Here is a 14,910-nt window from a genome sequence, read left to right as displayed (position 1 = left end):
AGTTAACTCTCCAAGGCCACTCTAAATTACAAAACATAGAAGTTTGATTAATGAGCGAAATCCAATAGCGTTAAGAAGATCAGAAAAGCTCCGTGACCAGGAGTAAAGCATGAGGGTTAGTGAAGATAAGGACGAGAGATACCCCCTCTCTTACTTGTCGGATCCTACCTCACGGCTGTTCCGCCCGGCTTTTGATACGAGTTGGTGACCATATTTGCCTATCCTAGGAACCACACAGGTGGCTGTGGAGGGGAATCCCATGGCACCTGAGGTTGACGTTGTATCACGTTCAGCAGTACTTCTAGAGGGCACCCTTGCAAAGCTTGGGGGGTTGCACCAACAAAGGCTGTTGTCTAGAAGTTAGCAAAACTACCTCTGATACCTTCGCTAGTAGGCTTGGGGCATAATTACCCCAGTCTATTTTCGGAAGGCCCTTGTTATTAACTTTCTTGTATTTTGGTGCCCAGTCCTAATCACCCAGAGTGGAAATAATTGAGAGTTGTTTGATTTTTTTTTTCCGAAGAAAGAGAAATCATAATTTCTATTAAAAGAAATTACATGCTGTTGATGCCATTGGCATATGCTGTAGTGTGGTTTTCACCACTGTTCAGAAACAAAATTACATCAAAGTACCCACAGAGATACGGTGGTTCTGTATCCCTCAGAGAAAGTGCAATGTCTCAAAACAAAATAAACAGTTCTGTAATAGTATATCCGCTATACAGGTGCAAAAAGAAAACATCTGAGCTGTGTCTGTTATATACAATAAATATCATAGCAGAGCCAAAAATTAGATGGGGGCATTGCCACCCTGTGGGAGGCCATCAATATATGGACGATGGAAAAATCTGTGCATCCCATCTGGTTTGTGTTCCTCGATCAGCCAATCTCCTAGAGGACGATCCGCCGCTTCTTTCGAGAGCCGGTCAGCAGTTGAATTTCTTTCCCTGTAAATGTGAGAAACAGTGATCTGGTCAAAATGTGTTTTGAAAAAAACAATTTCTTCCAAGATATGTTTCAATGAATATGCATGACAGATGGATTTGTTGTTAACCCAATCAATCACAATCTTTGAGTCCCCAAAAATTTGTAGTTGCCGACAGTTTTTGGACAAAGCAAAATAGAGGAGATGTCTCAGTGTAATTAGTTCAGCATGGTTGTTTGTGCCAGGACCAAGTCCCATTCTCAGGTGAAAATAGTGTGAGTCTGATAGATGAAATAGTATGCCCCCCCCACAGCCTTGTCTCGGAGCTGCCCCATCAAAGTATGCCCACGGCATATCCTTGTTGATGATTTCTGGCATAATGTTCTTAGGGGTGTTCTGTTTATTTTCAAAGGGGATCTCCGTATATGCCGCGCATATGGAAGGTGGGAGAAGGTTCCAATTTGCGATGCAGTCCTCAAAGATGATTGCATTCCGCCTATTCCAGATGTACCAGGACACCAAAAGCGGTAAGTTTCTGGACTTTTCTGAAGCCACTGCGTTCCACCACTGATCCCAGGCCGTAGGTATATCTTCCCCCTGCCAAGCTGTATTTATATTGAGAGCCTGAGTGACCTGGTTCCATATATCCTTTGTGACCTCGCAGGTAAGGAATAGATGTAGAGATGTTTCTTCCTCTTTCCTGCAAAGGACACACCATGTTGGTCCAGCAAAAGCTCTTTTCCTGAGGTTGGATCCGGTAGGTAATTTATCTGCAAGAATGTTCCACATGAGAAGTCGAGTTCTTGGTTGAGCTTGAAGGTGCCAGAGAGCTGACCACCAGCTTTTATGCAAGTCGGGGTTCTTTGCCTCAATCAGCTTATAGTAGCCGATCTTTGGCGCATAATTACCAGATTTGGCAGCCGCCCAAATTAGCTCATCCCCTTCCTCTTTCAGTCTGATGTGCGATTCTGTTAGTGCCTGTATGTAATCTTTCCAGTTTGAGTTCCATTCATCTGTCAGTTGCCACTGTCGGTCTGTTAACCATGCCTGTGAGAAGATGGAAGTATGTTGCTGATCTCCAATCTGCGCAAGGTATTTAATGCCCCTGTTGTTAAGATATCGAACCAGCCCTTCCGGCAGTATGTGCGCATTCCCAGAGCCAGGCCAAGGATCTAAGCCTATGCGGACTTGAGAGCCATTACCAATACGCCATAAAAGATTGTCTCTAATGAGAGGCATAGCATTTAGAGTGGCCTTCCAGATCGCAGATATGCCTTGTCGGTTCCAATGGGGTCTACGGATCCAATCGATGATGTTTGAGGGCCAAATATACTTCTGGTGTATAACTTCCGCCCAAAGACTGTTCTGTTTGAGTAGTGACCAGCCCTGCTTGGCTGTCAACGCTTGTGCAAATTCCGATAGAGCTTTTAGTCCCCACCCTCCCCATCTCTTTGGTGTAGTGACTAATGACCATCTCGTCCAGGCAAATATCTTCCCTTTTTTGTTCCCATTCCAAAGGAATCTGTTGCATATTTGTTGAATTTTTTGGAGGATGCCCTTTGGGATCCATGTGAGGGACATCCAGTATACTGGGGTAGCCTCAAGAACAGATTTGATCAGCAGGAGTCTACCTGCTTTAGATAGAAGACGATGATGCCAGCAATTTATCCTTTTTTCTATTTTGTTGATGAGCCAAGACCAGTGCTCTATTTTGTACCCATCCGGCCTTAGTCTAAATCCAAGATATTTGATTCCATCCAGCAAATTGATTTCCAAGAAGGGGAAATGCTGTGTCGCCAGCTGAGATTCCTGATATGTGCACCCCGCCGTGGACCTGGTAGATTTCTCCCTATTGATCACCATTCCCGTAGCCTTACAAAAGAGTTGAAGAATATCATTTAGTGCAATGGAGTCCCGGATACTTCCATTCAAGAAGATTAGGATGTCATCAACAAACAGTAGATGAGTGAGATAGTACTGCTCAGTGATTTTGAGTCCACTGAAGTCTCCATTCCTTTTTGCTGTTGCTATGAGCCTACTAAGCCCTTCCATAACAATAAGAAAGAGGAGTGGGGAAAGAGGGCATCCTTGTCTGATTCCCCTGTTGATGTTGAAGCGAGCAGAGGCCGAGCCATTGATGAGGATAGCAAAGGAGACAGAAGATATGCAACCCATTATCCAGTTAATGAGAATGTGGGGGAAGCCCAAATGTGTGAGAATCATCTTCAAATAGAGCCAGTTTACCTTGTCAAAAGCCTTTGCAAGGTTGATCTTTAGAGATATGCCTTTGAGGTTCTTATGCTTTATGGAATGTAAGGCTTCCTGGGCAGTGCCAATGGCCTCTTGGATGTGGCGATTTTGGAGGAAGGCAAACTGTTCAGCAGAGATATGTGAGGACAGAATAGGTTTTATGCGGTTTGCAATGATTTTAGCAATAATTTTGTAGAGGCAATTACATAATGAAATAGGACGGAAGTCATTGAAGGATGTAGGGTCATCTGTTTTGGGTATCAGGGCAATGAAGGTGTAGTTCATAGGGGGATGGATGTGCCCTGTGGTCCGGCTCTCCTCAATGACCTCCAATAAGTCCTCGCCTAGCAGATCATAGAAAGCAAGATAGAACTCCACTGGCCATCCGTCCGGCCCCGGGCTCTTATCTTTCTCGAACCATTTGAGGGTGCTTTCTAACTCCTGATTGGTAACCGGTTGGAGAGTTGTTTGATTGTTGATATCTTTAGGGACATTTTAGTGAGTGTTCTATGCTCCTAGTCGGCCTAGATTTATAATTTTTTCTGAGTCTTTAAGTAGATATGTTAAATAATTCAAAGTGGCCGACCGACCATCTCGACGGTCCAGGAGACTTCGTGGGCTATCACCTATGAGTTGAGAGCCTTCTCCTAGAAGGCGTAGGAGTGATTCTGCCAATGGTTTCCAACCAGTGGCAGCAGGCGCATCGGAGATTGATCCTCCGCTTGGGGGCATTAGTTCACAAGATAGACCTAGTACCAGTACAGATTTAGAGAGGAACACACCAGTTCTTTCTCAAGTACTCTTCTAGTCAGAAGATAGTATTGAAGTAGAAGACCTTTTAGAGTTAGTTGCGGCTCCGAATTCTCCTCTCCCTCCTGACCATTCAAACATTTTTTTATACATTGGAACTCTGACTCACAGGCCTTTGAGCCCAGGTTTACATACATCTATTCATTTGATGACCACTACTGGAAGCATGGCATCTACAACGAGTGTTGTGAGCGTGCAGACTCCCATATCTGTACAAGGGGGAGGAACTATTTCCATCCCTTCTAATACTCCCAACATGACTATATTTGGGTCTACTTCCATTCCGTCAACGAGTGGAAGTTCTCAAGCTACTGCATCCATTTTTGGATTCTTCCCTTTTGGAATGTCATCTCAAGGTATACTAACACTCCTAAAAAAATATAAAGTGTGCCCAAATATATCATTTCAAATGATCTATGTAGCTTACCTTTTGGTTTTTCAATTATCAAAGTTGTTACCTATATTGATGAGAAATTCTATAGCCGATACCACAGTGACAATATATGTTATTGTTTTATCTGTGTTTCTTTTGTTAGTGCCTATATCGACCTCAGGCTGAAGGGAGGCAATCTTAGGATAACCACAAACCAAGCTTAACCTGGTAGCTAGCCCTACCAGGTCTGGAGAGGGCTCTCTCCTTGTCAATCTCAGTGGAGATGACTAAATTGAATATGAATTTTAGGATAGGTATAGTAGCTCTAGGGTTTTTGGTTGATTTTGAAGGTTTTTTTGCTGGATCAAATGGAGCAGGCAGCTTTGGGTCTGGGAAATGAAGTCAGGATGCAGGATGTTCTATGGGGTGAGGTAGGTAGGTGTTTATGCACTTGGAATTGAGTGAGATGGTAGGTCTAAGACTGGTGAGGGGATGAGGAGGGCATGCAAAGGTCATGAATCCTCTTCAAACAACTGAAAACATAAAAAACTAAATGTATTCCCAAGGCAGAGCACTGTTACCAATGTATTCTACCTATCCATCTTGATTCATTTAGTTAAGAAGAATGAAATAGATTTTGGCACATATAACACATGAGAAAAACTAATGAGGGAAGGAGAAACAATGCAAAAACACATTACCACAATAATCCCACAACAATAGCTGCAAATCCTAGTTTATTTCCTTGCCAAACTGCTATAGAGATGTAAAATGTAGCTCAAAGCATCCACAAGAGTCCAACCTTTACAAATTACTAAGAAAGTACATAATATAGGCATCAAACAACTCATGCTGAACTTTAGGGGTCGAATCCATGAGAAGAGGGGTAGTTTCAACCATTTCTAAACTAAGAACAGGAATATAGGCAGTGGAACAACTTGCCTCTAAAACCATGAAAACTAATTCATTCACCCCCAAACCACCTCAAAATGATGAATCTACTATCTAGAGTCATTTTACAATTACATTTACATAGAATAACATCATTTACATTCATAAATTCATCCAAAATGAGATTAAAAGTCAACTTGTAGAAAAACTAGGCAAAATTTTGATTTTTGAGCAAAACTGGCAAAATTCATCCTATAGGAAGTGCCTTTTCAAACCCAGTTTTGGAGGCCTTCCCCTTGACCAAATTGAGCCCAAGATAGCTAGTTGGAAAGGTATTCATGTCTATTTTTTCGAACATCTTTAATTTTTTAATTTTGAGGTCATTTCCCCCCTCAAAAGTGGAATCTCCCCAAACTGCTTCTTGTGTGTCCAAAAAGTGGTAGAGAGGGCATTTTTTGATGGTTTTTTGACCTTTAGGTGACCAAGACTTGCTCCACAATTGCTGAAACTTTCAAGGATTGATGTTCTCATCTTGTTGAATCTGAATATAAAAGCCATTCTTTAAAAAATGTCTCCATCAAAAGCACAGCGCCAGTGGTGCTGCACACCTATGCCAAATTCTTGTGTTGCAAAATTTTACCAAAATTTTCCCAAAATTGCCACAAGGCACCCTCATCCACTACTTTGATGAGCTAATGAGGCATTAGCTAGAATTTCCAACTTGTCTTTCTCCTTATTGGCCATTAAGGCCTTCCTCAACCTAGCCTTAAGCTTCCTCATTCTTATGTTGCAGATTTTGTTCCGGGTCATGTAGTGATAGGCCATGTGGCGAAGCATCTTTTTGTCTCTGTAGGCCCTCTTAATCAACTTCTCCAGGTGTATGTTAACTCGCTCAAGACGAATCTCCCTAGGACTCTCAATTTCCTTTGCCTTTTGTCTTCTAGCCTTGCCTCTTTGTTGCCTAGTCACTTGGCCTTTTTTCATTGTTTGTGAACACTTGTGGTGAATGATGAGATAGGGTGGATGGATGAAAGATGAGTATGAAGAGATTTTAGGATGAGTAGGTGAGAGTGAATGGGATTTAGGGAGTGAAGGGTTTGGGGATTTAGGGAGTGAGTAGAGTTTTGTATGTAGGGTATGGGATTTTAGGAACCAGTAGCAAAGATGAATGAGTGAACCTTGATGAATAGTGAATAAATGAACCTTGGCAGTTATGGTGAACAGTGAACACTAGGGTTTTGATTTTATGGGCAAAAGACCAACAAGATTTCATGCAAGAACACTCTTCGGCAAGGAGGATCAATGCACTTACCTATAAAGAGGATGAACTTGGAGATTTGAGGCAGTTTGAAGTGATTTAGAGAGATTTGGAAGTGTTTGACAGGTGCACAGTGGTATGGTCACCACTATGTTAGTGCCTAGATCGACCTCAGCCTGAAGGGAGGCAATCTTAGGATAACCACAAACCAAGCTGAGCCTAGTAGCTAGCCCTACCAGGTTGGGAGAGGGATCTCTCCTTGTCAATCTAGTGGAGATGACTGAATTGAATGTGAATTTTAAGCTAGGTATAGTAGCTCTAGGGTTTTTGGTTGATTTTGAAGGTTTTGTTGCTGGATCAAATGGAGCAGGCAGCTTTGGGTTCGGGAAATCAAGTCAGAATTATAGGGTGTTCTGTGGGGCGAGGTAGGTAAGTGTTTTGGCACTTGGAATTGAGTGAGATGGTAGGTCTAAGACTGGTGAGGAGCTAAGGAGGGCATGCAAATATCATGAGTCCTCTTCAAACAGCTGAAAACATCAAAAACTAAATGTATTCCCAAGGCAGAGCATTGTTACCAATGTATTCTACCTATCTATCTTGATTATTTAGTTTAGAAGAACGAATTAGATTTTGGCACACATAACACATGAGAAAAACTAATGAGAGAAGGAGAAACAATGCAAAACACATTACCACAAGAATCCCACAGAAATAGCTGCAAATCCTGGTTTATTTCCTTGCAAAACTGCTTTAGAGATGTACAATGTAGCTCAAAGCATCAACATGAGTCCAACCTTTGCTAATGACTAAAAAAATACATAATATAGACATCAAACCACCTATGATAGCCATCAAGGGTCGAATCCATGAGAAGAGGGGTGGTTTCAACCATATCTAAACTAAGAACAGGAATATAGGCAGTGGAACAACTTGTCTCTAAAACCATGGAAGTTGATTCATTCAACCCAAAACCACCTCAAAATGATGAATTTTACAATTACATTTGCATAACATAGTATAATTTACATTCATAAATTCATCCAAAATGAGAGTAAAAGTCAACTTGTAGAAAAACTAGGCGAAATTTTGACTTTTGAGCAAAACTGGCAAAATTCATCCTATGCGCAGCGCCACAGATCCTATGCACAATGCCTTTTCAAACCTAGTTTTGGAGGCCTTCCCCTTAACCAAAGTTAGCCCAAGATAGCTTGTTGGAAAGGTATTCTTGTTTAGTTTCTAGAACATCTTGAATTTTTGCATTTGGAGGTCATTTGCCCCCTCCAAAGTGGAATCTCCCAAGACTACTTCTTGTGTGTCCAAAAAGTGGCAGAGAGTGCATTTTTTGATGGTTTTTTGACCTTTAGGTGGCCTAGATTTGCTCCAAATTTGATAAAACTTTCCAGGTTTGCTTATTTTTTCATGCTGAATCCAAATATGCAAGCCATTCTTCCAAAAAGTGCCCCAATCACCTATTGCAATTTCCTATGTTGCAAAATTTAAAATTTGAAAATTACAAAATTTTACCAAAATTTTCCCAAAATTGGCACAAGGCACCCTCATGCACTGCTTTGATGAGCTAATGAGGCATCAACTAGGATTTCCAACTTGTTTTTCTCCTTTTTTCTTCTCAAAGCCTTCCTCAACCTTGCCTTAAGCTTCCTCATCCTTATATTGCATATTTTGTTCCGGTCATATAGTGATAGGCCATGTGGCGAAGCATCTTATTTTCTTTATTGTCCTTCTCAAGCAACTTCTCAAGGTGTATGTTAACCCTTTCTAGCCAATTTTCCCGTTCATTCTCAATCTCTTGCTCAATGGAGGTCATCTTGACCTTTGCCTTCTTTGCCTTTTGCCGGTTCTCCTTGATCATTTGCAACTCCATGAGGACTTGCTTGTCAGTTAATTGCTTGTTTTCTTGCTCAAGATAATTGATGATCCACTTTTCCCTCTCTAAATTAACTAACAAGGCTTGTATATTGGCCTCTTGCTCTTTGATGATCATGTCTTTAGTTATCTTTGTACCTTGACTCTCCAAATCAATGATATCAACTCCCTGTGTCTCCTCATGATCAACTAGGACAAAGTCCCTCTCTTGCTCATCACTAGGATCCTTCTCCTACATTTTTCCTTTGGCTTTACCTTTTCCCTTGCTGTGCTACCCAACATGTACCTGTTTTGCTGAAGAAGAAGGCAAAGCCCCTTCCACTCCTTGTGGAGATAGCATTTGCCTGTGGTCTGAAGATGAAGGCAAGACCCCTTCCACACCTTGTGGAGATAATACTCGCCTAGTAGCTGCAAAGAGCCCCCTAGTGCCCCTCTAATATGTCACAAACACTGGCACTCCAACAATTTCAGTTTCTTTGGCTTGTTCATGTCTTGAAGGTCCACCTTCCTCCTGATGCACTGATGAAAATACTTGAGGGCCTTTGAACACTTCATGAGAAATGAAGGTCTCCCATGGTATATTCAGTAGATTCAGCTGATGTAAGACAATGATTTTGATCACAGAGAAGTGGTAGATGTTGTTTAACTGTTGGGGATATGGCTTTTTCTTGACATAGAGTGCCATCTTCTCAATATTTCGGAACATGAAGTAAGGAATATTCATCATCCTCACCCTAGTAAAATGCATCAACAATCTAATGTGGTAGGCATATAATCGAGAAAACCTACCTTCACAAGTAAAGTATTTGATGATTATCTTCATAAGTGGAGCAAGCCTGTCCTCCAATAATTTGAAGGGGAACACTCTCTTCAATTTGCCATGGTATTTAGACTTGATGAAAGGCTCATAATACTCCATGTTAATATACTGTCCTTTGTTCCATCTTTCACCTACATTTGGAATTCCTGTAGCCTCTGAAATAATAGCAGGTGACAAAGTGAATGTAACTCCAGAAGGGTTTACTTCATTGTTGTCAAGATGTGTCACAAACAACCTTGTTAATTCATGATGAAACTTAACTTTCTCCACCATTTCCTAGAATCCAAAACATGACTGATGTTTGAAACATGAGATGGCAAGTGAACAAGCAAGCAATTCCCTCAAACTAGTGGGCTCTCCCTTGATTATCTTTCCCCCTTTTTGAGGCTTCTTCTGCTGCAAGTTTCTTTCCCTAGAACTGTCACTAAGGGTGTCTTCTTCCAACTCATATTCATTGTCCTTTTCCATTGCTCTTGATTGCTGTGATCACTTGTGGTCAATGATGGGAGGGGTGAATGAAGATGAGTATGAAGAGATTTATCAATGAATAGAGTTATAGGGAATGGTGAATGAGTATAGTATAACCTTTGGGAATAATGTAAGTGAGAAAATGGGAATAAGGGAAATGCATGAGGGGGATGGGGTTTGGGAAATAGGTGAATGGAAATAGGGTTTAGTTTAGGGAATGATGGTGAGGGTAGGGTAAGAAAGCAATGGAGTGATAAATAAAACTAGAGAACCCTAGAAACTAGGGTTTCACTTTAAAGATGCTAACAAACCAACTCTAGCAAAACAAACCCTAGCTCAAGTGATATGGTAATGGAACTTACTTGCAAGAAGGTGGAACGAATTATTTTGAGTGGAATCTGCAATTGTGGAGCTTCTTTGGGCAAACTGAAGCTCGACTGCACAGGTACGTAGCGCCAATACTATGCACAGTGCATGTGTACAAATACACGGTGAAGAAAACTCAGGTGTGCAACGACTATCCTATGCGCAGTGCCAGGATTAGGTGCATAGTGCCAAGTGATTTTTCTCCAAAAACGCAAAAATCACCCTCTTTTGTTCAATGACACTTCAAAATCATTTTTTCTCTCCTTTGGCACTTGAAACTTTCAACAATGAAATGACATACAATATAGATGACCTTCAAATAGATTTTCAACCTTTGATTTTTCATTTTTCACAACCCACTTTATAATGTCTATTTGCTTTCTTGAAATACTCTGTTTTTTTGATATTTGACTTTTTGGCTTTTGACAGGTGGATTGATGCTTGATTGCTTCTCTTTTTGCAGTGGCATGTACTTGGAAAATGTCACCAAGTGATCAGGAGCAACATAGAAATATTTATTACATAAAGGATCAATAAAATTACATGAAATTACAAATAAATACAAATGCTCTGTTTTTTACCTCAAACTGGTTTTGAGGTGAAAAACTTATTAAATTTACAAATTATGATTTTAAAACTTTCATGATGGTTATTGTCATCCTCATGTGTCTGCTGACTCTTATTGGTCAATGGTTACTGAAAATTTGACATGGTGAAACCCTAATACCTAAGACCTAATGAAACTGAAACCCTAAGACCTAAGACCTATTTGATGAAATAAATTGAAAATGAACCTGAACCTAACCATTGACTGAATTATGCAGGAAAAGTGGTCAGCAGATAAGTATCATGAGGGAAAAAACTGAAAGGTGACTACCATCAGTTGATCCAATGACCTAATGGGATGCAACTCATGAAGAATAGAACTCCTAATATGAATGCAAAAGAGTGAATTTTGATCACTGATGGTAGTGTGAAGACACTTACACTAACATCTTTGAAGGTGTTTCTCCTTCAGCAGAGCAGCAATACTCTATAGTTTCCATTTAGGGGAGAAGTGTACCCAGTAGCAACCTTGGCCTATGTGCAGATGGGTTGAATGCACATTAGACTCTATCTGTTGTTTTGAAGGTGTTTCTCCTTCAACAATGCTTCATCTTAGTAGATACTTCCGGTTTGCACCTTTAGTAGATGCTTGCAGACTTTGGATACATGTTGTAGATTATAGTTTTCCTATGAGGCTGTAGTAGCGATGAAAGAAGTGCATCGATTTTAGGCATATTTAGTATGCTTTTATAGTTTGACTTAGATGCTCACTTTTCTTAGTTTAGGTGTTTTTCTTAGTTCTGTTTTATGCACAAATTTATATTTAAGAAAAGTGCACAGTAGAGAAGGGTTCTATATTTTGAGTAGGGGACACACTTCTAGGTACGAGGTACTCTATTTTAGGAAGCTTTTTCCATGTAGGTTAGGTGCTTTATCTGAGAATCCCAAGAGGCGCTATTGTCGCAATAAGAAATTTGTTTATTTTGAGTTCTTCATTAGTGCATTGATAGTATATTGTTTATTCCATGCAATACCTCAATATTGTATACAACGATATTTAGTATACTTTTATAATTTGACTTAGATGCTCAATTTTCTTAATTTAGGTGTTTTTCTTAGTTCTGTTTTATGCACAGATTTATCTTTAAGAAAAGTGCACAGTAGAGAAGGTTTCTATATTTTGAGCAAGGGACACACTTCTAGGTAGGAGGTACTCTATTCTAGGAAGCTTTTGCCATGTAGGTTAGGTGCTTTATCCGGGAATCCCAAGAGGCGCTATTGTAGTAATAAGAAATTTGTTTATTTTGAGTTCTTCATTAGTGCATTGATAGTATATTGTTTATTCCATGCAATACCTCAATATTGTATGATCAAATTACAGTTAAGATTGTCATAATATTTTGACTTTCCCTACTTTAGAGGGAAACTAGAGTGTGTGTCAAGCTTGCACGCCTGTTACAGGGAAAAGTGTCTATGCAGAACTGCTAATCCCACTAAGGCGTGGTAGCTACCTTAGAAACAAAAAAAGTAAAACTACTTTCATTTTCCTTTATGAAAGATAGATGAGAGAAGAATAAAGGAGACCAACCTCTATCTTGCGCTTGGTTCCTTGCTCGATTCCTCTCTCTTATGATAGTCTTTTGCTACTCACTTCCTTGTATACCCAGCTTCACAGAATACCTGTAGAAAAAAGCAGCATAACACTATACGAGAACATGGATCTACTATCATAAACAATCTAGGATCAGATATAAATTGACCATACAGATGCACAAAACATAGATTACACAAGAGTATGGAGGAAAACTTGAACAGCTTTATTGATAATCAAGAAAGAGCCAAGAGAGTTACAACCAGTTGTTCTGACCCAGCATCATCCTCTCAGCAAGTAAGCCCTTCTTCACCTCATGCAAATCTTAGATCACCCAACATTATGGTGTTGCCTCAAGAAACCAACAACAATTCCTTACAAGATGCAAAATTCCAGCCTCCGGATCTCTGGGATGAGGGATCCATATATAGATATCTGTAAGGGGGATGAGTCAGCTTGTGATTTGATTAGTGTCTTCCGTTTGATAGTTCTTGCTTCCACTTGGAGATTGATGATCTCTTACTCATCCTTGGTCGAATTCAAAGAGGCAAGTGTCACAGGAGAGTTTCTGGAAGATTCCACGCCTCTCCACCTCGCAGATTGACACTGCCATTTGTCTCTTCTCGCCCATCGCACCCCATAGAAGGGCTTTTTGAAATGCAACACACCCACAGAGTGTACTTAGGTGAGATGCAACACACTTTGCCTATGGAGCAGGTGCAATGATCCTGTTTTGACTAGTTCTGAGTAGTTTTTCATGGAGAACTTCTGGGAGAAGCTGCAATCAGTTGACCTTGTTCCTTTAGGGGTTGGAACAACACTTTTAGGGACTTAGGAGCCCTTGGTTTATGGACATTTTATGCTTGGGGTTGCAGTGCCCAAAAATGTCTATAATAGTTGCCCCCTAAAGCATGAGGTCGTTAATCTTTTTTGATGTCGGGTGAAATGCTTTATCATGAGGATCCAAAGTTCTTTCAAGCTAGGAGGAGACCTATAATAAGATACAATACAATACATTATCTTCATAATATTTTCATGATCTAGCTGAGGCGGGCATTCCCATGCTCAGCTTTATAAATTCATTTTCATGTACATAAGACAGACAATCGTCTGAGTGTAGACTGATGATTCTGGTAGAGCCATCATCCCTTTGATTGGATGATTATCTGTGCCGCAATGATGTACATTTGATGTCTTTATTTTCCTGAATATATATCGCAGCCCGGATGGATGAAACTAGATCCGGGGTCTTCAATCTCGTTCAATATTCACTCAAAGTACAAGTCGATCCATGTGAGATATGTTCTGGAGTCGAACATGGAAAGACATCGCCTGATTACCAGCCAATGATATAAGCTGTTAACAGGCGCGAGAGGAATCATCGATAATGATAATGACCCTCAAGGTACTGCAGTACAATTCACGTGGTGTGAATAAAGGACTTGGCGTCAAACACCACGCAAAATATTTCGGTCGAAGGCCATTGATGTAAACCTGTTGCTGGAAGTGAGAAACTTGCCATTGAGGCATGCAAGCTTCAAAGTACTGAAAGGGGTGTCCCTAGATCGAATTCTTGGATAATGAGCTGATGTCGACAAGAAGTGATCCATCATAGGAGGGCCTTAATGAATCCCACATCAATGACACGGAACGGAGCAAATGATTCTAATGGAGGTGAAAATGATCTGGTGATATAAGGTTCAGGGTGGCGGTCATGAAAGAATGGAGCGTAAATGTATTGCAGTGGGTGAGACATAGGTGAATTATCTGAGTGACTTCTCTTGAACATATCGGCGACACTGACGTGATGGATTGGTAGCATTAACCCCAAATGTGGATGGCGTGATGGGACCATGGTGATGTGACCAGTGAATGAAACAACCCAACCCGACTTGGATGCGGAGTGAAAGTGTCATGTTCAAGAGCGACTTGCTACCAACAAAGTTTCTTCAAGTTTTCTTCCCAATTTTCCCCAGTCATTTCTAACCAGTACCTCTTTATTTTTGTCAAGCTTGAGGAGGATAACATACGCTTGTTCTATAATTTTCCCTTCGGGAAAACCCATCGCTATGTTTTAACGAGCCTAGCGATAGTGAAACTCGTTCTTGTCTGCTATGGACAAGTTTGTCGCTATTAGGTTTTAACAAGTTTAACGACAAAGATAACTCGGTCCTTTTCAATTTTAGAGAGTTTGAAAAAGGACGTAAAGGAAACTCCAAAAATCCTTTTTCGTCATCTAATCCCTTAAGTCCGAAAAAGTATAAAACAATACAGAAGGGATGAATTTTCGATACTTTTAACGAGCCGAATAAAACAAGCGCTTGATCTTTTTGTGTAATAATCCCTCAGGTCCAAAAAGATTAAAATCTAAAGGAGGGATAGCACTTCCAGCCTTTTTAACGAGCTGGAGAGGCCAATGGCTTGGCAATCTTTTCATATTTTACGAGTCAGTTGAAAAGAGCTTAAAGGAGACTCGTCTTTGAGGAATGAGTGATAAAATTGGGTAGCAGCTGATTCCAGGTAAGGTTTGGAATTTTCCAATCACGGCAGTGTTACAAGGATGGCTAGCGGGATCACTCTTCGCAGCTGTTCCTCAAAAAGGGTAAACAATCAAATGGAGGTGAATGATCGGCCAATGCAGAGTGGAGGTGAATGATGGGAACACGACCAAGGCTTTAAAGGCTGAAGTACTACATTCACGATGGTTATTTATCAGGAATTGGTTCAT

The 14,910-nt window shown here is 40.6% G+C and overlaps 1 protein-coding gene across 1 annotated transcript in view; it reads right to left on the bottom strand.

The window, feature by feature from the left end:
* LOC149262954 (uncharacterized) overlaps window positions 1-14,910 on the bottom strand; it is an 86,629-nt gene that overhangs the window by 15,288 nt on the left and 56,431 nt on the right. Inside the window, exon 2 of the mRNA XM_089383961.1 lies at window positions 1,275-3,519. Within this exon, the coding sequence (XP_089240087.1) occupies window positions 1,275-3,519 (2,245 nt within the window). The remainder of the gene's footprint in view (window positions 1-1,274; window positions 3,520-14,910) is intronic.

The sequence above is a fragment of the Pinus tabuliformis genome, chromosome 6 (assembly GCF_031772625.1).
Source record: "Pinus tabuliformis cultivar Carrire ecotype Pingquan chromosome 6, CPIR1, whole genome shotgun sequence".
Taxonomy (NCBI): domain Eukaryota; kingdom Viridiplantae; phylum Streptophyta; class Pinopsida; order Pinales; family Pinaceae; genus Pinus; species Pinus tabuliformis.
This window is presented reverse-complemented; position numbering and strand designations above follow the sequence as displayed.